We start from the raw sequence: 20,557 nt of genomic DNA, 5'->3' as shown, positions 1-20,557 counted from the left end.
TTCTTCCCATTGAAACGTTCACATGAGCTAGATACGATGATTACACAAAGTATTCATCGAACTGGGCAAAAGAAAATTCCTGAAAACATGAATCAGTAGCATGATTATCGTGCTGAGCGTATGGTCCGAGATACAGTGCCACCTGGTAACATGTTTGAAAGCGATGATATTTTAGTTTCAGTGAATCTATACACGGGCATGTAAAATTTTCATTTGCTGTTGAATATCCCCGCTGAATGAAAAAGTTGTAAAAAGTCTCGGAGCACAAGAGAAAACTGTAATCGCGCTGTTAAATCACCTTCCTCATTTGATCGTTAATCAAACGGACATTTTGTCTCAGCAGAAGAAAAAAACATTGGATGGGATTTTTTTTTTAAAAATAAAAAAGCTTAATTGAGTAACGACAACATGCATTCTTCTCATGGAACAAAAAAAAAACATCAGGTACAACCATGAATTGGGATCATAGAAACCGTGTACAAGAGTGAAACCTGCATCAATGAACGTACGAACATGGTTATCGGGATACAAAAGCAATGAAGTCAGTTACATGGTGTCACGCCATCCAAGGGTCTGTTGTACGGTCGCGAACACGTCTATGGATGATTATGGTAATCCGTCACTCACTTGTGCTCCTTAACCAATTTTTCACGTAATTGAGAAAAAAAAAACTTTATTTTCTCGATCAAGGACGCAATAATATATTTACGAAAATAAGGAAAAAAAAAGAAAAACAAAAAGAGAGTAGAAAGACAAAAAGATACAGGCAGTACAGAAATTAATTGAAAATCGCATTGGGCGACCAAAAATAAGGTGGGTTTTTACCATTGGGATTGAGCAGGATGTCCTACCCCACCCCAACCCAAGGAATTTTCTTGCATAATAGGATACGAGATGCTTTGAGCAAACACGTTATGTTGTTCAGCCGCTTGTTCTCGCTGTCGCGCTCTTCGTTTTCGATACACTCGAATCACAGCCACTGTAGCGGCAGCATATACTACCACACCAGCGGAGACACAGATACCAATGATGGAGGCTTTGGACAATCCGGAACCACCGTTGCTCTGATTTCCATTATTACCTGAACCGTTGGATGACCCTGTAGGCGCGTTGGGATCGATCACGCTATTCGCTGTAGATCCTTTTTGGCTCGGTCCATTGCCACTGATAGGGAACGAAGAATCAATCAACGTAGCAAGTTGGCCGTTGGAGGGTGCGTACAAATGACTATCAGGGGTGGCGATCAGCTGCTGAAGTTCTTCCACTCGGTCCTCAGGTACGGCCAAGGACACAATCACTCCCTCATTCGAGATGTCTTCACTGGATTCCACGTCGCGTTTCTTGTGATGGCCTTTGGAAACACTGGTGATCGTCACCACAATCACATCATCCACCGAAATATTCAGACTTTGACTGATCAGGACTGGCAGCGATTGCACAAATTCAGCGGTCAGGATCGCGTCGTGCACCATTTGAGGATATGACAGATATTTGAACTTCATATAAACCCTTTCACTCGTATCTATTTTATGTTAGACATTTTGCATTTCTTGATTCCAAATCCTTATAAAGAGCTATTACCTGGAATAATCGAATCCAGATTAGGTGCAATGTATTCTGGAAGATTGTCGTTCACAGGGACAGGAGGCGGTGTTTCGACGGCACCATTGGATGCCTTGGCCGCATCACTGACCGAGCTCGAACTCGAACTCGAGGTGTGCGTAGGGATAGGCACACTGAACGAATTGCTTAACCACGAATACGTTTGGTAGCGATATTTGGACTTGGGCGTAAATTCACTTGCTGGCGTGGTCGTGGTCGTGGTTGTGGATGTCGTGGTGGTAGGCGTTGCTATGTTTTCAGCGTCACCTTCTGTCGATGGTGGTTTAGCGTTTGATTGGTCCCCTGATATATCTGTAGGCGTAGCATTGTCGGGTGACGTTTCCGCAGTACCAGCAGGCGTTGTTTCGGGAGTCTCAGCAGGTGATACATCTGGAGTCTCATCGGTTACTGATGGTTTTGGAGTCTCTACCGGTGAAGCTTCTGGAAGAGTATCATCAGTAGGAGATGTTTTTGGAGTCTCAATAGGTGATTCTTTAGGGGTTTCAACCGGCGATGCTTCTGGCGTCTCCACAGGCGAGGCTACTGGGGTTTCCTCAGTTAACGATGGTTTTGGAGTCTCAACATTGGATTCTTCTGGAAGCGTCTCATCAGTGGGCAATGTTTTTTGAGTTTCGGTAGATGACGTTGGCGTAGTAGTCTTGGTCGGTGTAGTCTCGGGGGTCTCAGGCGTCTCAGGCGTTGGCATCTTTGGGGGCTTGGTTGCCGGTTTTCCATCGGGCAAGACGCAGGAGGGAAGGTTGCTCAGTACGGATTCGATCTCGCTATTCTCACCATCCAATCCGATACAGGTTGCAGGAGGTGAGGTGGCGGGAGAGGGGGTTGTCTCTACGGAGGAAACTGGCGTCTCCTCTGATTTACTTGGCTTTGGCGTGTTGGTGCCCGAAGCTTCTGTCGGTTTGGTCCCATTCGATCCCGATTTTGATGGATGTTCCTTTTCATTCTCCTAAGCAAAAAAGAATCGCAATGGTAAGCGGAAAAATCGGGAAAATATAAGAATAAATGAATAATTGAATGATAGATCAACCACTTACAGAATCGGTGGATCCATCCGTTTTTGTCGGATCGTTAGGTTTTGGGGTGCCAGGTTGGTCTTTGCTTGCGGTCGTCGTCTTTGTTGGCAATGTGTTCCCATTATCGGTGGGCTCATGAACTTTGGACGGGTCATCAGAGCTTGGTGTGGCGCTTGCTGAGCTTGTTGACGTGGGTGAGGTTGAGCCAGGTGTTTCCTTTGGCAGAGACTCGGGTTTTGATGCTTCTGGTGTGTTCTTATCCGTCGGCACTGAAGATGGCGTAGACGGTAGAGCGCCATCCTTATCCCCTTTCGACGGAGTCAAGTCATCAGACGGATCTTGAGAATCTGGCTTGTTGGCAGATTCAGACGGTGTGCTGGAAGCCTTGGAGCTGTCCTCATCCACAGTCTTTGATGGAGTCGGATGATCCGATGGATTTTTGCTGCCTTCATCCTTGGCGGATTCGGTCGGTGTAGGAGACGGTGTGCCGGAAGCCTTGGAGCTGTCCTTATCCTCAGTCTTTGATGGAGTCGAGTGATCCGATGGGTCTTTGGTCTCATCTTCCTTGACAGATTCAGTCGGGGTAGAAGACGGCGTGCCTGATGACTTGGAACTGTCCTTATCTTCGGTCTTTGATGGAGTCGGAGTCGAATGATCCGATGGATCTTTGGTTTCTTCATCCTTGACAGATTCAGTCGGTGTAGAAGACGGCGTGCCTGATGGCTTGGAACTGTCTTTGTCCTCGGTCTTTGATGGAGTCGAGTGATCCGATGGGTCCTTGGTTTCTTCATCTTTGACAGATTCAGTCGGCGTAGGAGACGGTGTGCCTGATGGCTTGGAGCTGTCCTTATCTTCAGTCTCTGACGGAGTCAAATGACCTGAAGGATCTTTGGTCTCTTCATCCTTGCCGGATTCAGTAGGGGCTGGAGATGGCGTGCCGGAAACCTTGGAACTATCTTTATCCTCGGTCTTTGATGGAGTCGAGTGATCCGATGGGTCCTTGGTTTCTTCATCTTTGACAGATTCAGTCGGCGTAGGAGACGGTGTGCCTGATGGCTTGGAGCTGTCTTTATCCTCAATCTCTGACGGAGTCAAATGACCTGAAGGATTTTTGGTCTCTTCATCCTTGTCAGATCCAGTCGGGGTTGAAGATGGTGTGCCTGATGCCTTGGAACTGTCTTTGTCCCCAGTCTTTGATGGAGTCGAATGATCCGATGGATCTTTGGTATCTTCATCTTTGACGGATTCATTCGGTGTAGGAGACGGTGTACCTGATGCCTTGGAGCTGTCTTCGTCCTCAGATTTTGATGGAGTTAATTTATCAGTCGAATCTTGAGTTTCTGAGGGTTTGCCAGATGTCTTGGAGCTATCCTCATCATCTGTCTTGGACGGAGACAAATGTCCAGATGGATCTTTTGTTTCTTTGGTGGAAGACGGTGTTGAGTTGTCCGTGTCATCCGTTTTTGAATCCGACGATTTATCAGACGAGTCTTTGCTGTCTGATTTATTGACAGATTCAGTTTCGCTGTCTTCTCCTGCTGTTGTCGATTCTTTGTCTTGGTCGGTTGGAGCCAAAGGATCTTTGGAGGACGACTTTGTTCCATGGACTGTAGAAGATACATCAGAGTCAGAGCCAGAGTCAGAATCAGAATCAGAGTCTTTGTTCGCTTCATGACTTTCGTCCGAAGGTGTGGATGTGGGTTTCGTGGAAGAGGATACCGTGCCACTAGTTGTCTTGGATGTCGTCGTTGTTGTCGTGGTTTCAGCGGTATCATCGTCCGTTTCATCTTCCTTCACATGCTTTGACGCGCTTTTTTGACTGTCGTCGTGATCTTTAGAAGTTTTCGTCGACGATATATCGTCGTTTATATCCGCGGTAGAATCTATTCCGTGATTCGATGTTGTCTTGGATGATGATTCTGGTAACGAGCCATCATCGTCGTCAAGGTACTGCACAGTTTCGGTAGAAGACGAGTGTGAGGACGGTGTGGGCGCGGCTGAGGAAATGTCGTGAGGGTTTGCTGCGGATACTTGTACCCGAGAAGAGGGAGTGGAGTCGTGTGTTTCTGAAGGCGAAGAAGATGTCGATTCAGTGGATGACGTTAATTCGGAGGTTAGTGTGGTGCCGGTAGTGATGGATACGTTGACGGTGGACGCGTCGGACGATGGTTTGGATGCAGTGTCGGAAGATGGGTTTTCATTGTTGTCGTGTCCCTCCTTTTCAAAAGCTTTTTCTGCACGTGGAATCAGCCGTGCCTGAATTACAGGTCTATGCAACCGGAAACCTGGCGTGATAATTGAAAATTTACGGGCGGGTTGGGTCACACAAGGCACGACATCCGTCGCTTCTGATCTCTATAAAAAAAAAGCAGCAGTAAAAAAAAAAATACTGTGCATGAGTTTCCCCTTTATGCAACGGTAATTTGGTTTCTCATGTGGATTGATATGCACATACATGATCACTGATTTCACTACATCTCAAATGGGGGTTTGAGGCCAATCCATTACTACTGTGAATCAACCATATTAAAATCAATAGTGTGGTGTAGAGACGAAAACAAGAGCTCGCGGGCGAATTGGTATTAATCATCTACGGGAACACATAAAGATTGCTAATGAAAGGAATGGGTTCAAGGATGGGCGCGGGTGGGGGGAAGAAAGGATTAGAATCGCAAAAAAAATAAACAAGAAAGAGAAGACGGATTCTGCAAAAGAAAAATGAGGAGAACTTCAAAAAAGAGAAAGACTCGACAAGAAGGATTTGGGATAAAAAAAAAAAAAGATAATTTCTTTGTCCCACCTTTCAATGTACACCCATTTTCCAACGTACCACCCAAAATTGGTTTGGTCTTCTCTTTTGCCATACACGGATCCTTATCACGTTTCTTTATTTGATCAAATTATTGTTACACTTCTTTTTTTCTTTTTTGGGTTCACTCTCTGGAATCCACCGACTCATGACGACTCTGAACGCTTGCACTTCTTTCACGTTTGGTGTCCATGACTTCATCTTCATCCTGGCTGTGTCGTGAAGCCGGACTCATGGAGCGTCGGTCTTCCTTGTCACGATCATCGCTGTTCCTTCGGCCACGAGAAGACCGAGTCTTGGAAACAGAACGCGAGCGAGACCGAGAACGCGAGCGAGAACGGGAACGAACAGGGGATCGAGAACGGGATCGAGAACGAGATCGATCCGTACTGGGGGATCTTCTCGAGGCTCGACGACGTGGTGATCTTCTACGATCGCGAGAAGATCTTCTACGTCCCTGAGAGAGGAAAAAAAAAGGTATCAAAATCAGTTGAAGGAAAAAAAAAACAACCTCTCCAATCTTTGTTTGTGCAAGACCCAAACAAAAGTGATCGGGGTGTTGCTAAGCTTATCTTTGTGTACTTACCGCTTCTTGAAGAGTGACTCGTTGACCATTAAGTCTGGTATTATCCAATTCACGCAATGCATACTTCATATCCGAGCGATTGGCAAATTCAACAACACTGCAAGACAAAAAAAAAAAAATAAGTTGGGAAAAATGAGCATGACAAAAACAAAAAACAAATTGGTAGCGAGTTATTTTACCCTTCACCATCACGATCTTTGAGGATATCAGCAAAAGTCACACGACCGGCCTTCTTCATGAAATCCTTGAGATCCTGCAGACACCAAGCACAAAGCGATAGCAACAAAAAAAGTAAACATAAAGAGAGAGCAAAGACACAAAGTTAGACATCGATTTCGCAATATCCCAGCCAAGGCGGCAGCCAATCCATGGTTCAGCGCATCGGACCATCAAAAAAAAGAGAGAGAGAAAAGTAGGAGTCCCAATTCAAGCCATCTCCACAGAAACTCATCTGTCGGAGTCTAGACAAAAGAAAAGCCAAGGACCAAACGATTCGCCAAAAACCAGCAACCATAAAACTCAGGGGGGAAAAGGAAGAAAAAACCACGGAGAACTTTTCAACCAGCTCACAAGAGTAGACCCAGAAACTTGAGGAAAAGGGTGTTGAATTACCTGCCATGTGGTCTTTGGCGGAATACCTTGGACGACAATTCGGTTTTGTTCACTACGTAACCCAAAGAAACCGAAAAAGTTAGTTTTTCTTTCAAGTCCTATATTATTATATTTTTCTCTTCCCCCCAACTCTCCCTAACCCACGACAACTATTGCACCCAATTTTTTCATCCTCCACTGTAACAATGGAAAAGCAACAAAAAAAAGAGACAGGTTGCCAAGGTAACTTACCGTTCGCTGCGGTCACGGTTCTTGCGTTGCATAGCCAACTCTACTACAATTCTAGATAAAACATACCATAAACATTAGTATTTGTCACATACAACCCTTCGTTATGTCAAAAATAAAAAATAAAATAAAAATAGAAGACTACACAAGACGACACTGGGAAAAGGAAGGAAAAATATGGTCCTAACATAACATAAATAAAAAAGAGCTTGGGCTGAGAAATACCTTTGCCCAAGGAACGATCTGCCGTGAAAGTCATGGACGGCGTCTTCAGCGTCGACTTTATCAGTGAATTCAACAAAACCAAAACCGTTCTTGACGGTCACTTCTTGAAGCTTTCCGTAGTTCTTGAAGAGAGTTTCAAGATCTCTTCGTCGTGCATCACGAGCTAAACGACCAATGTAAACTCGATGGCCCATGGTTGGTATGGAGAGGAAGAAAACGAGAAAAAGGGCGGAAGAAAAATAATACGGCCAACCAATTTCATTGGTGGACCATGTCACAAAAAAAATAATAGCCTGAACTCGCCACCATTTGACTGGGGCAGCAACGCCCGTGGAGATCGAATCTATCAACAGCGGCATCTCAAATTGGGACCCGCCAGCTTCTATGATTGGCTGAAACAGTTCTTACACTCATTTTCACCAATCAACATCCAAATACGCCCGTACTAACATTTCCTGTTTCGACCAAGATTTTCTTTCCGCGCAGTTTTTAAGATGCGGACAGGCAATCTTACGTTGGAAGGAAACAAAACCTTTCCATTTTTTCTATTCCCTTTTCACAGCAACGGTCGCCCTCAAGAGAATTGCCAAAAGAAATGCCAACCAAATTTACACCTTTTCATTTTTATAAAAGAATATTTACAAAAAAAAATCGATAGGGAGGAGAAGTGGTTACCTTGATCGAGCAGCGATTGGATGTTACATTGGATAAGAGATGATAGTCTCCGCAACAAAGAAATAGCGACCTTGATTCTTGCGTTAGCGTGGAAGCTGACATTTTTTATTTAGTACGGTGAGTATGTCTTCATGATTATGTCGTGTTCCAGACATTTGTTTAGGAATTTTTTAACAAGGATCTGTACGTTGGTTTTTTATTGTGCCGATCATGACGTATGCATGATCCTTAACAAGAATTTTTAGTCGCGCGCTTCAATGCAATTCTTTTTTCTTATCTTTTTGTATATCTTGTATAGCGTTTACTGTAATTAATATGCCACCCAAAAAACACACCTCAACTTCCAAGGAAGAAAATAAGGCAGCATCGAATAAGGAGGTCAAAGACCAACCTGAAGACGCAGTAGAAGACAAGGAAGATGTCGGATCGAAGCGAAAGCCTGATGAAAAGACAGAAGAACCACCACAAAAGAAAGAAAAGACATCGGCTGTCGGGGAAGATATTGTAAAAGACAAATCAGAATCAGTGGATGAATCAAAGAAGGCTCATAGTCTTGAAAAAGGACACATCTACTTCTTTTATCGTCCCAAGGTAGGATTTCTATTATGATTTATTAATTCCATTGATGATTTATCTCACCAAATTGTTGAATAGGTGGACGCGGATGAAGTCGGCAGCATTGATGATGTCCAAAAGGCGTACATGATTTTGAAGCCTTATTGGTCGTCGGACGCCAAACGTAGCCCCACGCTGATTGTGCTTGGCAAAAAGAAATTACCCCAGGTCGAACAACATGCCAGATATTGGGGTTTTGTGGGTAAAACGTCCTCCAATATTGACGATGTGGTGGGTGCATTGAAAGAATCGACCTATTCGACGAAAACCAAAGGAGAGCGCACCATTCAAGCCGCTCGTCCCATGGTAATTACACTAGAATATATAGGACGAATCATAACAGACGCATGACTGACATGGTGTTTATCAGGGTGAGGGCGTCTACACAATCACGTCTCACAACGGACACTCGCATTTGGCCTACATTCTCACGTTGCCTGAAGAACCTACCAAAGTTCAAGACGCTTTCAACATTGAGAAACAAGCCAGCATTGTACTGAATGTCAAGGTACCACAAGAATGACTAGGTTGGCAGATGGAAAATATCAGCTCTTTAACGTTGTTGTATCATAGAACCCAAAAAAATCATCACCGCCGGGATCTGGATTAAGTGGTAATGAAAAGGCGGAATTTCCAGACAAGCTGCAAAAGGCATTTTCCGATCGTCGTTTTGTCGCTATGGAGACCACGGATTTCCTCAATTACGATTATTGCGAGCTTGTCATGATTGGGGCCACGGAGGATCTTGATAAAGAGCTGGGCAAAACAGCCAAGGATTTGGAAAAGATGGAAGAAAAGGACGAAGACCATGTAGACTATGTTGGTGTGGACAAGGTCGTTTTTAAGGATCTTCATCTGGAAGCGGATCAGAATCCCGTAGCGCCTCTCAAAGAATGGAAATAAAATACAGATAACTAGTCTTCTGCGGTAATTTCTACATATATTTTTTACATGATGCATCGTCCAGATGTGCACTCTTACCGTTGATCCCTTAATTGACATTTTTTCACTTGGCCTAGCGATAAAAGTGTTTTATTAAATCTCCTGCAGTGTAACTGGCGGATACAGATGAGTGTATGGGCGTAGCAAAATGTAGGACATTTCTATGACTGTAATGAAGATTGCAATACTGTAACTTCCTGTGTTTTTCTCTTTTTGATGGAGATATTGAATAGAATAGGGTATGAAATACAGGAAGCATATTTTCAAAAGAGGGAAAGTGAAAAGCAATACTTGGCGTGCCTGACGCACACAAGCATTGTCATGAAAAGGGAAAAAAAAATCTGGGGATGATTCATGCAATCAAACGAAATCATCATAAACGACAGGTTTAAAGAATGAAAACTTTGAAAAAGGTACTAATGTTTTGTAGATGGCAACCATTTTACGCCCAGACCTAAAAAAGCATATTGAATAAAATGGCGGCAGATAAGCATTAGTTGCTTTACTGACCTTTAGGAAACCATCCCAACTGCCGGTACATAGTGCCATACCGTCCTTGGAAATCCCGAGACACGATACGCGGTTATCGTGACCATTCAGAATCCCCACACGATCGCCCTTGAGGGTGTCCCACACATGCGTGTTGTAGTCGTCGTAACCAGCAAATAATAATCGACCCGACTTTGAAAAATCGACAGACGTGATGCCATGGAGAAGCGAGTCGTTTCCATAGTTATTGAGTTCACAATCCGCTCGCAAATCAAACAAACGACAACTGGCATCGTCCGATCCCGTGCCAAACGCCATACCGTTGGGGAAGAATTGCACTGAGTTAATGTCGGACTCATGCCCGGCAAAGATCTGAACACATTTCTGAGTACGAATATCCCATAATCGAGCCGTAGCATCACATGCACCCGAAATGAAAACATTCGGATCCGTAGGCGACAGAGACACACTAAAGAAAAATTAAAACGCTGCTTCATGGCTTTTTTTTTTTCTCTTTCTCTCTTTTTTTTTGTGATGGCTGGACAGTATATACCTCATGACGTCGCTTGTGTGGTCGGCGAATTCGTACAATTTGACGCCCGCATCAATGTCCCACAGGAGACAGGTCATATCGCCTGAACAGGTTAAAATGCGGTTTTCATCAAGAAAACGACAGCAGCTAATGTAGCCTGTATGCGCTAGTAATTCACGTGCAGGACGCACCGGTCCATCTTTGGCGACGAGGTTATAAATCGAACATACGTTGTCGAGACCGCCACTTGCGACAAAGTTGCCGGAAGGTGAGTAAGCGCACGTCATGACCCATGCTGAACGAAGCGGAATAGCGTGGAGTTTATTGGTCGAAAAAGCGTTCCATACAATGAGCTTGCCATCCTGGGATGCGGATACGACATGCTGAGCATCATTGGCCCAGTGCATGGCGTAAATCTTGGCAAGATGACCACGTAAATGACGTCGTGCTTTCATGGTCAAACGCGGTAGAGGCTCAATATCTTCAGCCATTTCGCCCACTGTAGAATTAAAGTTTAATAAATTTGACCAGGGGGGTGCAGAAGTAAAATCACCCGCATTTGGTGATCCATGCCTACTGTATAATGATTTTGTTTGTATATTTTTTTCCTTGTCACTTACAAGATGCGTCCATTAAAGCACCTCGACGTTGCTTTATACGGTCTTTTAATTGCTCGGCTTCGCGTCTGGCTTCCGCAATGCGTTGCGCCATGTCTTGTGAATCGAACATGGTTCGACGTAATGATCGTGATGACGACAAAAAAAAAAAAAAAAAAAAAAAACCTGGTTGTTTTAGACGGACGTGGTTGACTAGAAACAGGTTGATGTGTTTTTCTTCTTTAAAAATAGAACGATCCGGTCAACACAAGGCTACGCACTGTTCAAGGATCGATGGTCGTGTGATGTGTGAATAGAAAGTAGACGATGCGGAAAAGAAAGCTTTTTTTTTCGTTTTTAGTTGTTTTTCTTTTTTGGTCGCTAATCGAGACTGGATAGACCAGCAATGGAAATCGGTGCCTGCCACAACATTAATGAATTCAAAAGGCCGCGGTGAGCGGACACAAAAGTTTGCACGCGACCCGCCATTTTCTTACGTTGCTTGATCTATTTGCGGAAATCCGGGCCTCTATTGATTTGCCTTTTTTGCTCTTAGCATCAAAAAAAAAAAAAAAGTCCTAGAGTGCGTGGGGTGTGGGGCATATTCCAATCCATCTTATTTGCAGATCGCTGATGATTCAACCATCATGACGTTTTAATATTAAAGAGGGAAGCATCGACGAATATTAGCATTGTTCCTGAATTTTTGTTCGCGGTGGCATACAAGTTTATTTTGTTCGTAGTACATGATTCACAATGAACGCAGATCATTCACCAGTATGAATATTAGAAGTAAGGTTTGGGAAAAATGTTTAGAAAATACAGGATAAAAAACTTCTTTTTAGAATAAGAAAGAAGAAAAAAAATACATGGGGTATTTTGATTATTGGGAAGGAGAAGAAGGAGGGGAAGAGGTATCATGTTTGGCAGCAGCATCTTCCGCTTTGCGCTTTTCACGTTCACGACGCCAGCCGGGACTTTTACGCATCACAACGAAAACGAGCAAGCGAGAAACCAGCAAAATGGCCGACACCACGGTGTAAGCCCACCCTGGACCCAAGGCAAGGATGACGGGCAAAATCACCACGGTGGCTAAAGCACCAAACAAGCAACGGAAAAAGTTGTTGCAAGCCGTAATCGTGGCGGAATTATCAGGGAAAAGATCGACAAACAAAGTTTGGATCGAATTGAAAATAGCCTGCGATGTGAAACCAACTGTGGATCAAAAGAAAAAAAAAATTGCATGAGTATTTTGCGGCATTTAGAAACTGATGATGATTAAAAACTTACAGAAAAAGTGGATCACCAAGACAACGGCCAACGGAGCACTCACGTAAAGGCACCAGCCATAAGCGATCATAGCTATATTATACACAAGGGCATAAAACCAAAATGTACGCAATCGAGTATATTCCAGCGGGAATTCATCGTCGGGGATTCCTTGCAAAATGGTTCGTTTGCGCATATTTCGATAGTGTCGATTTAGGAGTCGACCTTGAAGGACAGAGCCACAGACAGAGCCAAATCCATTGGGAAGATATGAAACGCCCATGATGGCGTCATTCATATTATACAAGCGGCTAAACAAGTATGGCAGCGTGGAAGTGACGGTGTAAACGGCGGCATACTGGAATGCATTGACAATGACCAGGAGAAGAGCATCTTTTTCTTTTGCGTACATGAGCGGTCGAAGAGGCGCCATCAACCAGGACCACTTGCTGTGATGCGCTTCAGGATCCACCATTGTATGCGTAGAAGCAGTGTCAGATATACTCTGTGCGTCAGAGTCAATGGATTGCATTTGGATTTGTTTTTCGCGTTGTTTGCGTTCTTTTCGGTGATGCCACCATTGTTGCGGGGTCGGATTGGCGTACCCCGTACCATTGCCTACTCTGGATCGAAGTGTTTCTGGGAACGTAAAGACCATCAACAGCCAATGGGCGCTGCATACAATGGCCAAGAACCAGAAAATCCAACGCCAACCGAGTAGGTGAGAAATGAAGCCGCCAATAGCAGGACCTAGTACAGGGCCAAGGGTGAACCCTAGTGAAAACCATCCAATGTAGCCACCGCGTTCTTCGGGTACAGTAATATCAGCTAAAAAAGAAAAAACGAAAATAAAAAAAAGAAAGTTAGGAAAGGATTCTTTGCATAAAGTAAAAAAGGTAGCATTAAAACGTACCAATGGTGCCGGCGCCAATAGCCACGACGGAACTGGCTCCGAAGGCTTGAAGCATACGAAAGATAAGCAGCATGGGATAGTTCACGGATAAAGCCAGGGCAATATTGGACAGGATATAGATGAAAAGTGTCAACAGATAGACAGGGCGTCGACCTTGATTATCGGCCATCGAGCCCCAGATGGAAGGCGTGATAGCTTGAAAAATCATGTATACCGTCACGGAAAGATTCCTGCATGATTTCAATCGTCGATAAGTATTTGAAGTATTTGATTGGGACGGTCTCAAACAGAAATGAAACCAATTGAATAGAAAAAAAATTCACTTACACTTCTTGCGATGAAACATGAAGTTCCTATCGATTGTAAAAAAAAGGAAATACCTCAATTTATCAGCTTTTTTCCATTTTTGGGGCTGTTTCGATTTTTTTTTTTTTTTTTTTTACCTCTTGAATTTGATTCATTGCCGGGTAATAACTGTTGATGGAAAAGGGCGAGAAAAAAGCGGCCACTGAAGCCAACGTGACAATCCATCGTTTTTTCGATAGCGAGAAGACTGAATACGGCTCCTCCTCCACAGGGCCGTAATGTATGGATCTTTTCATTTGTAGTAATTCGTCATCATCATCATCAGACCCATGCTCCCTGGAAACATCTGGTAATTTAGGTTCGGCAGGATGATCGCCGACGATGGTGGCTGACGACTCTATGCGATTGAATGGTTGAGCCATCGAGGTTACCATAGAGAAAAATAGATACAATATCTGGAAGGTTACACACTCATCCAACGATCGTTTTCTTATATAAATTGTCCAAAAAATTCAGAAACAACGTGACATGGGGTTAAAACAGAAACAGAGATAGAATAGATTGGTCAATGATAAAAGATACAAGCATAATTTTTTTTTTATTTTGCACAATGCGAATCTACGTAATTTAAAGCGATATTGTTTCTTTTTTCATCCGTCAATGGCATTCGAAATAGTCACATATTAGCAAGGCACACTTGATTGCAATATGGGAATATTTGGCATTGTATTGGCAAATGGAAAGCCATGGCTACACTATTATCGTGACATTATTCCCGGAATCGCTGACCGTAATCACGTCGGATCGACCGGGTGTTGCCTCGGAGTTTCAACATTTCCCTATCTTCCTTTTTTGGCGATGAATAGATTTTTCGGTTGCCTGTCAGAACAAAAAAAGTCCGACGAAAAGCATCCCCTCACTGCAGGAGGCAAATGTGCCCAGTTTATCAAATAAAAAGCCATTTTTTTTTACGTTTTCAGCGAACAAAAGCCTCGTGAACATGGGCAAAATAAAAGTGTGAGAGAATTTGGATCTGTCGCTTTTTCTTTCGACTTTGTTTTCTTTCACTTTTTTCATTTGTTCTCTCTTTAACATGCAAATTTTAGACTCGGTGTTCATTGTGACAGGCGGGTAAGCTACACAGCAAACTCCCCCACTCTCGGATAAACTAGACTCATGTGACCTAATACGTTGGGAACGTGTAGAGCCAGTGGACTTGGTGAACAAGTGGTGCGAACTCTCGTATCACATGGCGGCAATGTGGTGGTCAGTGTTTAATAAGTAATCTTCATGAGTCAAACCCAATCCTGACTGAGGCTATTTTTTTTTGTGGAACGTCTAGATCTTGGATTTGAACGCAGAAAGAGCCAAAAAGTTGGTGGAAGAACTTGGCAGTCAAGTCTACTGTCCTGGTTCGGTCAATGTTACTTGTGAGGTAAGGCTTCACTAGGTTTTTTATTGTATCTGTGGATACTGATACACAACATCTTATGGGGAACGTTAGGAAAGCGTTACCAAGGCCATCGAGACGGCTATGGGCGTGTACAAAGACATTCCCCTTGTTGGTGCGGTGCTTTGCAGTGGTGTTATCGTACCGCCAACGAGCCTTCCAGGTTACGGACCCAACGGAATGTTGACCAGTTATAAACAGTTTGAGAGCATCATGAAGGTCAACGTGCTTGGGAGCTATAACGTGGCTGAGAAGGTGGTACCTTACATGATAAAAAACCAACCTTTCAACGATGATGGTAAAGACTTTTTATCACCAGTGGTGATGCAACGTGGGGGATTTTACTCAACATGTCTATTTGTAGGTGAACGTGGAGTGATCATTTCTGTTTCGTCCATTTTAGGTTTAGACGGAGTTACCGTAGGCTACGGTACATCCAAAGGTAAATATTTCTATGAAACGCATGCTCAACCAAAAGGATTTTGACCGACATGCATCCAAAAGCGGCGATTGCGGGTTTAACCTTCCCACTGGCCAACGAACTTGCCCCCTATGGTATCCGCGTGATGTCGATTGCTCCTAGTGCTTTCGGTAAGAAATTTCATTTGGTCGATATTGGCAGTCCTGAACGCGTTTTTCTCATGTGATTTTTATACAGCTACCCCGTTGCTTGACAAGCTGGCAGTAAAGGCCCCCGTATCCCCCTTCCCCAAGCGTCTTGGGCAGCCAACCGAATTTGCCGATCTAGTGATTCACGTCATCCATAATGTCATGTTAAATGGTAGCGTTATCCGTTTGGATGGCGCTTTACGAGCCGTCCCCTTTGGAGAGCCATTGCAATAAAAATTTGACAGATGAATCAATAAAATAATAAAATTAAAAATACCCGACCAAAATCCAAGATTTTCGGTGCATCAGTGGAGTGGGCATTCCTGCAACATGTAATTTTTTTCTTTTTTTGGAAGACCGATTCTGTGCTCATTCATTCATCATTGACAAACCGATCGTCCCGCATATCTTTTAAGTAGCACCACCTTTTTTTGTGTGTTTTTTTGTTCATGGCCAAAAAAAGAACTGCGAAATCGCAAAGTAGCAACGATCCACACGATGATGACTTTGAGGATCCCCCACCGACCAAGCGGGTCACGCGCTCTTCGCGAAACACCGTGCAAGCAGGCTCTTCCAAACCGACGCCTGCGCGTTCAACAAACCGCAGTAAAGCGACATCAAAAAAGAATGCAAAAACACCGAAAAAAGCAAAGCCTGAGCTCAAGGAGACCAGTGCTTTGAGTGATGACGGCCATGTTGAAGCGCCTGAGTTGCCAGACGACAGGCCGCAGCGAGAGTCGGCGTTGGACCATGAGCACAGCAATGTTCAAGTGACAGCCGCCGAATCACGATTTTGGTCTTCAGACGAACATTCTAACGAAAATACAATACCCACGGACAGTGTTGACCACGAAGCTGAAGAGAGCGACGACGACATGGATTGGGAAACCGTTGATGTTCCCTCGCTTCCGGAATCCGAGGTTGGTGAAGCAGTCGACGACCATAAAAAAGTATACGACGATGTCGAAGTCGTTTTTGAAGCACCTCGTGCCGTTCTAAAGTAAGTGGCTGACCATTGATGATGATGCGACTTGTTCTTGTTACTGAAATCTATGCGTGAATTAGACGTTCCAAGTGGGAAATGGCTTATGAACGGATGGTGCGTGAATGGATCCATAATAGTCACGTTGTGGCGCTGATTGCGCATTATATGCTGCGGAATTCATGGTGTGCCTCGCAAGATGTCCAGGTAAAATCGAATAATGGAAATTTCAATCATCGCTTCGCGATTTTTGCGGTTAACCATGCGTACGACGTATAGTCTGTTTGTCTGTCAGTGATACCCGATTATATCCAGAATCAAAGTGCAAGCAAAGAGGAATCTTTTCATGAATTCCAAACCGCTCTCAAATGGGCTCTCAGTTGGTGGAAATCGTTTTTCACCCTCACAGGCCCCGGGTTGCTCACTTGGACATACAATGAAATTGACACTCTTCTGACTGCGGCTGACAATGATATTTCCATCGAAAACTTGCAAGTAAGTGTTCGTGTGGCCGTGGTAATACCTCTCCACAATTACTAAAAATAAAGGGCATGGGGACAGGGGCTTGCCAATACGCGGAATGTCGGTAGTGAAACCATCAAAGACACGCGTGATTTTGTGGAGAAATTGACCAAACCCTCCGGAACAAGTGATACTTCTGCCGAACTTTTTATCGCCATTTTAAGAGCCCTTGATTTTGATGTCCGCCTGGTTGCTTCACTACAGCCCATACCGTACCGTGTCCCGGCACAACGTTCAGAGAATGAACGCAACAAAGCAAACAACCTGATGTTAAAAGGTAGACTACTGGCCTATACACACACATACACGCTGGAGGTTTGACCGTCGTGCGCGTTATTGACTCCTTTCTTTTTCATCTCAGCTGCTGCGGACGATCAGAAGGAAGCATTGCCTGAACCCACCGAAGATTTGGCGTTTCCTTTCCGATCCCCTCGACCTCGGCTAGACACACCCAACGCCGAAGAAACTGACACCAAATTAAAGCTTGCCACAGCCCGACCACCGACGGTGTGGGCCGAAGTGTATGACACTCACAACGAAAAGTGGATCTGCATCGACCCAGTTCGAGGCCTTTTTGATCAACCGAAAGCGATGGAACCATCCAGCACGGATCGTCGGAATATCATTTCGTATGTGCTTGCATTTGATGCCGATAAGGATGGTTGCACGGATGTCACCCGGCGGTATTCTTCTCGCTACAGTAAAGCCGTGAAACTGCGAGATCGTGAGCTGACCAAAAGAGAAAAAGAAGGCGGTTTGCAGCAGTGGTCGGACATGCTGTTAAACAAAATCCAACGTCGCAAGCATGGTCCTCGAGAACAACGAGAGAAGCAGCATCTGGAGGCCGCGGAAACACAGGAAGCCATGCCCACATCTATTCAAGGGTTCAACAATCATCCCGTGTATGCTTTGGAAAGGCATCTCAAGAAATTCGAAGTGTTGCATCCCAAGGAACCGGTCCTAGGGCATATCAAAGGCGAAAAAATCTACCCAAGATCGTGTGTGAAACCCGTGCACACGGCGGAAACTTGGATGAAATACGGCCGGGTGATTGGAGACGGCGAACAGCCGATCAAGCGAGTTAATGCTCGCGCCGTGACGGCAGAAAAAAAGCGAATGCAAGAACTGGCCAAACAAGAAGGCGAGACCCTGCAAGTCGGGTGTTACGGTGAATGGCAAACCGTCGCCTACAAACCATCTCCTGTTGTGGATGTAAGTAAAGCTTGCTGTATAGTTTGAAAAATACACTAAACTGTGTTTGCATTTTCAAGGGTCGAGTACCACGCAATGCGTACGGAAATATTGACCTGTTTACGCCTGATATGCTACCGGAAGGTGCAGCGCATATTCCCAGTAAGTGGAGTGATTTGATTGTCAAAAGAGGCAAGGGCAAAGGACTGACCCTGATGTCACAGTCGACGGTATTGGCAAGGTTGCTCGTAAACTGGGCGTGGATTTTGCAGACGCAGTGGTAAGAGCATACAATGATAAACGTTTCGATATGCCCACACATTATCTAATAAATGGACAATGGGCGACTGTAGGTTGGGTTTGATTTTGTGAAACGACGATCAGTGCCTGTGACACGAGGCATCGTTGTAGCAAAAGAAGCAGAGCAGATGCTTTTGGAGGTAACACATGAATGACGGTTGACAGGTTGGGATGATCTACAGCTAAAATATGTATCGACCGTGTAGGCTTGGGGCGAATTTGAACAGAACGAGTCGAACAAGGCCATTGCGAAGCATGAAAAAGAAACGTATGCTCGCTGGCGGAAGATCATTATGGGTGTTCTGATCCACGCAAGAGTGGAAGAAGACTATGGACAGCCGACAGCTCCCACTGCCGAACCCGCAAATAAGGAGGACAAGGCGGAAGCTGTCGAGACCAAATGGGAATCATTTTTAAAGTCACGTCAAGAGCAACAGGAAACTGAGGTAGCTGGCGGCGGTTTTGTCAGTGAGCCTTTCGAAGGAGGCTATTTGCCAGAGGACGAAGAAGAACAAGACAATTAAAAAGAGTGAAGAATGCATTTGTAAATACTACGATCGTCGTTAAATGTATATATCAAATAGAGCGTTTTAATTTATAAAAATGACCGAGATGATCTCCCACCTCAAGTCGATGAGCCTCAACGAGGTTAAGTGACATTGTGAGAATATGGAGCTGTACATGCCAAGGAACCGGTAGATGCTTGGTAACCAGCCGCTGTGCATTTTTAGCTAACGTCTCATACGCTAACCAAGAGCCACGCGTTCATTATTTGATCGATCATATACTGTTGGCGAGAATGGCATCACTGGAGAGTTTCGAACAATCCATCCATTTACCGATGAATCACATCATGATACTCTATGCGGTATGGAACTGCGATAATATGGTCGTCATTCGGGATGTGCTCCTTACATAGGCAACAAAATAATAAGAAACGCCCGATCCCGTTCACAGACAAAAACGAATATCCCGAGTAAGAACCATGATATCCATTAACTAAACGCTAATTATGTACAAAATGAAGAAATATAAAAAAAAAAAGAGTAGAAGGACAATTACTTTGTCGCTGAAGGAGGATCGATGACAATGGCAAAATTATTTCGTCCTCCACCTTCTTGCTGTGGTAAAATCTTCTTTTTCCACGCTGTTTTGGGACGCAGATTGGCCTTGTATTCAAATAAGTAATACGCCAATTTCTTTGAAAAATGATGCTTGATACAGTGACTGTATCCAATGGAAGCCATCATGGCCATCAAATGATCGTGTGACATGTAGCGCGAATTGTCGATACACGGTAACGGCAGGACAAGGTACAGTAGATGCAGACGATCTTTCACCACAGGCGAGAACAAGAAATTTCGAGTATGCAGTAGCATTTGACCTAACCGTTTACGTAAAATAGATGGCCTGTCAGCCGATAATCCAAGCATTACTTTTTTTTTTTTCTCTTTCTTTTACCTCGATCTCTGGGATCTCCGACAAAATTGACGACCAAGCTGAGACATACAATATCGAATTTGGCGTCAGTGGGCTGCATACGCAGAAAGTCTTGTTTCTCGATATCCGGATGCTGTGGATTCAGATCAATGGGTTTAGCTTGGATCCATGACTGGTAAGCCTTGTAATTGTCTGGCTGAACCGCGCCCACGTCAAGCACTTGCAATGGCTTTTTCGCTGTATCCACCATCGCTTTGCACTCGGTCTTTAATGCTTGTATAAGCCATTTCGACGAATCACCTCCTCGTTCTTTGCTCTGCCCTAGCTGGGACGCTCGCTGGTACCAGTCCAAACCTCCCATGGCCTCCATTTCATCAAGAATCTGTTTCTCCTTGACCGTATCCTTTGGATGTTCATTGCGACATTTCGCTAATTCTTTGTTGAGAACGTGAAATCGGCGAATGAGACGAGCCGTTTCTACACGCGACCGCTTAAACTTGGCTCCAGACGTAGGCGCAGCTGATGTAATGGGTTTCTTTACTCGACTCTTGGCCATGTGGGGATCCCGACAAGAACGGTAATGTCAGCCAAAAGAAGAAAAATTTCACTTTTGGGCAACGGACTGCTGAAAAT

General features: G+C 44.4%; 8 protein-coding genes across 8 annotated transcripts; 3 read left to right on the top strand and 5 right to left on the bottom strand.

Annotated features, from left to right (window-relative positions):
* Window positions 1–1,524: 1,524 nt before the first annotated feature.
* Window positions 1,525–2,597, bottom strand: BYT42DRAFT_264327 (uncharacterized protein). Its single transcript, XM_051562768.1, has one exon. It carries the CDS (start codon window positions 2,306–2,308, stop codon window positions 1,565–1,567), a length of 744 nt encoding a protein of 247 aa, XP_051425216.1. The 5' UTR covers window positions 2,309–2,597; the 3' UTR covers window positions 1,525–1,564.
* A 2,851-nt stretch (window positions 2,598–5,448) lies between these two features.
* BYT42DRAFT_562804 (uncharacterized protein) lies at window positions 5,449–7,356 on the bottom strand. Its single transcript, XM_051567513.1, has 6 exons — window positions 7,094–7,356; window positions 6,872–6,922; window positions 6,641–6,692; window positions 6,208–6,281; window positions 6,029–6,125; window positions 5,449–5,899 (listed from the first exon to the last, which is right to left on the bottom strand). The coding sequence occupies exons 1-6, from the start codon at window positions 7,285–7,287 to the stop codon at window positions 5,567–5,569; spliced, it is 801 nt and encodes a 266-aa protein (XP_051425215.1). The 5' UTR covers window positions 7,288–7,356; the 3' UTR covers window positions 5,449–5,566.
* A 727-nt stretch (window positions 7,357–8,083) lies between these two features.
* BYT42DRAFT_544418 (uncharacterized protein) lies at window positions 8,084–9,286 on the top strand (the record flags this gene model as incomplete). The annotated part of the gene is made up of 4 exons (XM_051565754.1): window positions 8,084–8,359; window positions 8,423–8,689; window positions 8,754–8,891; window positions 8,957–9,286. 4 exons carry the CDS (start codon window positions 8,084–8,086, stop codon window positions 9,284–9,286), a joined length of 1,011 nt encoding a protein of 336 aa, XP_051425214.1.
* Window positions 9,287–9,576: 290 nt separating this feature from the next.
* On the bottom strand, window positions 9,577–11,057 carry BYT42DRAFT_264350 (guanine nucleotide-binding protein subunit beta). The gene is made up of 4 exons (XM_051562769.1): window positions 10,920–11,057; window positions 10,368–10,845; window positions 9,836–10,283; window positions 9,577–9,779 (listed from the first exon to the last, which is right to left on the bottom strand). The coding sequence occupies exons 2-4, from the start codon at window positions 10,835–10,837 to the stop codon at window positions 9,768–9,770; spliced, it is 930 nt and encodes a 309-aa protein (XP_051425213.1). The 5' UTR covers window positions 10,838–10,845; window positions 10,920–11,057; the 3' UTR covers window positions 9,577–9,767.
* A 768-nt stretch (window positions 11,058–11,825) lies between these two features.
* Window positions 11,826–13,726, bottom strand: BYT42DRAFT_592740 (major facilitator superfamily domain-containing protein; the record flags this gene model as incomplete). The annotated part of the gene is made up of 5 exons (XM_051570642.1): window positions 11,826–12,157; window positions 12,233–13,039; window positions 13,125–13,354; window positions 13,452–13,477; window positions 13,568–13,726. 5 exons carry the CDS (start codon window positions 13,724–13,726, stop codon window positions 11,826–11,828), a joined length of 1,554 nt encoding a protein of 517 aa, XP_051425212.1.
* A 708-nt stretch (window positions 13,727–14,434) lies between these two features.
* BYT42DRAFT_562790 (uncharacterized protein) lies at window positions 14,435–15,771 on the top strand. Its single transcript, XM_051567512.1, has 7 exons — window positions 14,435–14,561; window positions 14,636–14,696; window positions 14,773–14,865; window positions 14,935–15,178; window positions 15,245–15,322; window positions 15,385–15,471; window positions 15,539–15,771. The coding sequence occupies exons 1-7, from the start codon at window positions 14,524–14,526 to the stop codon at window positions 15,721–15,723; spliced, it is 786 nt and encodes a 261-aa protein (XP_051425211.1). The 5' UTR covers window positions 14,435–14,523; the 3' UTR covers window positions 15,724–15,771.
* Window positions 15,772–15,873: 102 nt separating this feature from the next.
* Window positions 15,874–19,122, top strand: BYT42DRAFT_562788 (uncharacterized protein). The gene is made up of 9 exons (XM_051567511.1): window positions 15,874–16,489; window positions 16,555–16,678; window positions 16,751–16,966; window positions 17,033–17,270; window positions 17,355–18,205; window positions 18,265–18,346; window positions 18,409–18,464; window positions 18,538–18,624; window positions 18,691–19,122. Exons 1-9 carry the CDS (start codon window positions 15,939–15,941, stop codon window positions 19,006–19,008), a joined length of 2,523 nt encoding a protein of 840 aa, XP_051425210.1. The 5' UTR covers window positions 15,874–15,938; the 3' UTR covers window positions 19,009–19,122.
* A 420-nt stretch (window positions 19,123–19,542) lies between these two features.
* Window positions 19,543–20,480, bottom strand: BYT42DRAFT_612218 (putative methyltransferase-domain-containing protein; the record flags this gene model as incomplete). Its single annotated transcript, XM_051571604.1, has 2 exons — window positions 19,543–19,868; window positions 19,946–20,480. The coding sequence occupies 2 exons, from the start codon at window positions 20,478–20,480 to the stop codon at window positions 19,543–19,545; spliced, it is 861 nt and encodes a 286-aa protein (XP_051425209.1).
* Between the last annotated feature and the right edge of the window lie 77 nt (window positions 20,481–20,557).

The sequence above is a fragment of the Radiomyces spectabilis genome, assembly GCF_025331425.1.
Source record: "Radiomyces spectabilis strain NRRL 2753 chromosome Unknown BYT42scaffold_4, whole genome shotgun sequence".
In the NCBI taxonomy this organism is placed as follows: Eukaryota; Fungi; Mucoromycota; class Mucoromycetes; order Mucorales; family Radiomycetaceae; genus Radiomyces; species Radiomyces spectabilis.
The sequence above is the reverse complement of the archived record's forward strand: the minus strand, read 5'-3'. Positions and strand labels throughout refer to the sequence as shown.

Bases quoted from the DNA above. Each gene is read 5' to 3' on its own strand.
- BYT42DRAFT_562790 (XM_051567512.1), top strand. From the start codon at position 14,524: ATGCAAATTTTAGACTCGGTGTTCATTGTGACAGGCGG. The intron at 14,866-14,934 runs GTAAGGCTTCAC...GGGGAACGTTAG, and splicing joins CGGTCAATGTTACTTGTGAG to GAAAGCGTTACCAAGGCCAT. The intron at 15,179-15,244 runs GTAAAGACTTTT...GTCTATTTGTAG, and splicing joins CCAACCTTTCAACGATGATG to GTGAACGTGGAGTGATCATT.
- BYT42DRAFT_264327 (XM_051562768.1), bottom strand. From the start codon at position 2,308: ATGCCAACGCCTGAGACGCCTGAGACCCCCGAGACTACACCGACCAAG.
- BYT42DRAFT_264350 (XM_051562769.1), bottom strand. From the start codon at position 10,837: ATGGCTGAAGATATTGAGCCTCTACCGCGTTTGACCATGAAAGCACGA. The intron at 10,284-10,367 runs GTATATACTGTC...ATTTTTCTTTAG, and splicing joins CACACAAGCGACGTCATGAG to TGTGTCTCTGTCGCCTACGG.
- BYT42DRAFT_562788 (XM_051567511.1), top strand. From the start codon at position 15,939: ATGGCCAAAAAAAGAACTGCGAAATCGCAAAGTAGCAACGATCCACAC. The intron at 16,490-16,554 runs GTAAGTGGCTGA...TGCGTGAATTAG, and splicing joins GCACCTCGTGCCGTTCTAAA to ACGTTCCAAGTGGGAAATGG. The intron at 16,967-17,032 runs GTAAGTGTTCGT...GCATGGGGACAG, and splicing joins TTTCCATCGAAAACTTGCAA to GGGCTTGCCAATACGCGGAA.
- BYT42DRAFT_562804 (XM_051567513.1), bottom strand. From the start codon at position 7,287: ATGGGCCATCGAGTTTACATTGGTCGTTTAGCTCGTGATGCACGACGA. The intron at 6,693-6,871 runs GTAAGTTACCTT...TGGGTTACGTAG, and splicing joins AACCGTGACCGCAGCGAACG to TGAACAAAACCGAATTGTCG. The intron at 6,126-6,207 runs GTAAAATAACTC...TTTGTCTTGCAG, and splicing joins AAAGATCGTGATGGTGAAGG to TGTTGTTGAATTTGCCAATC.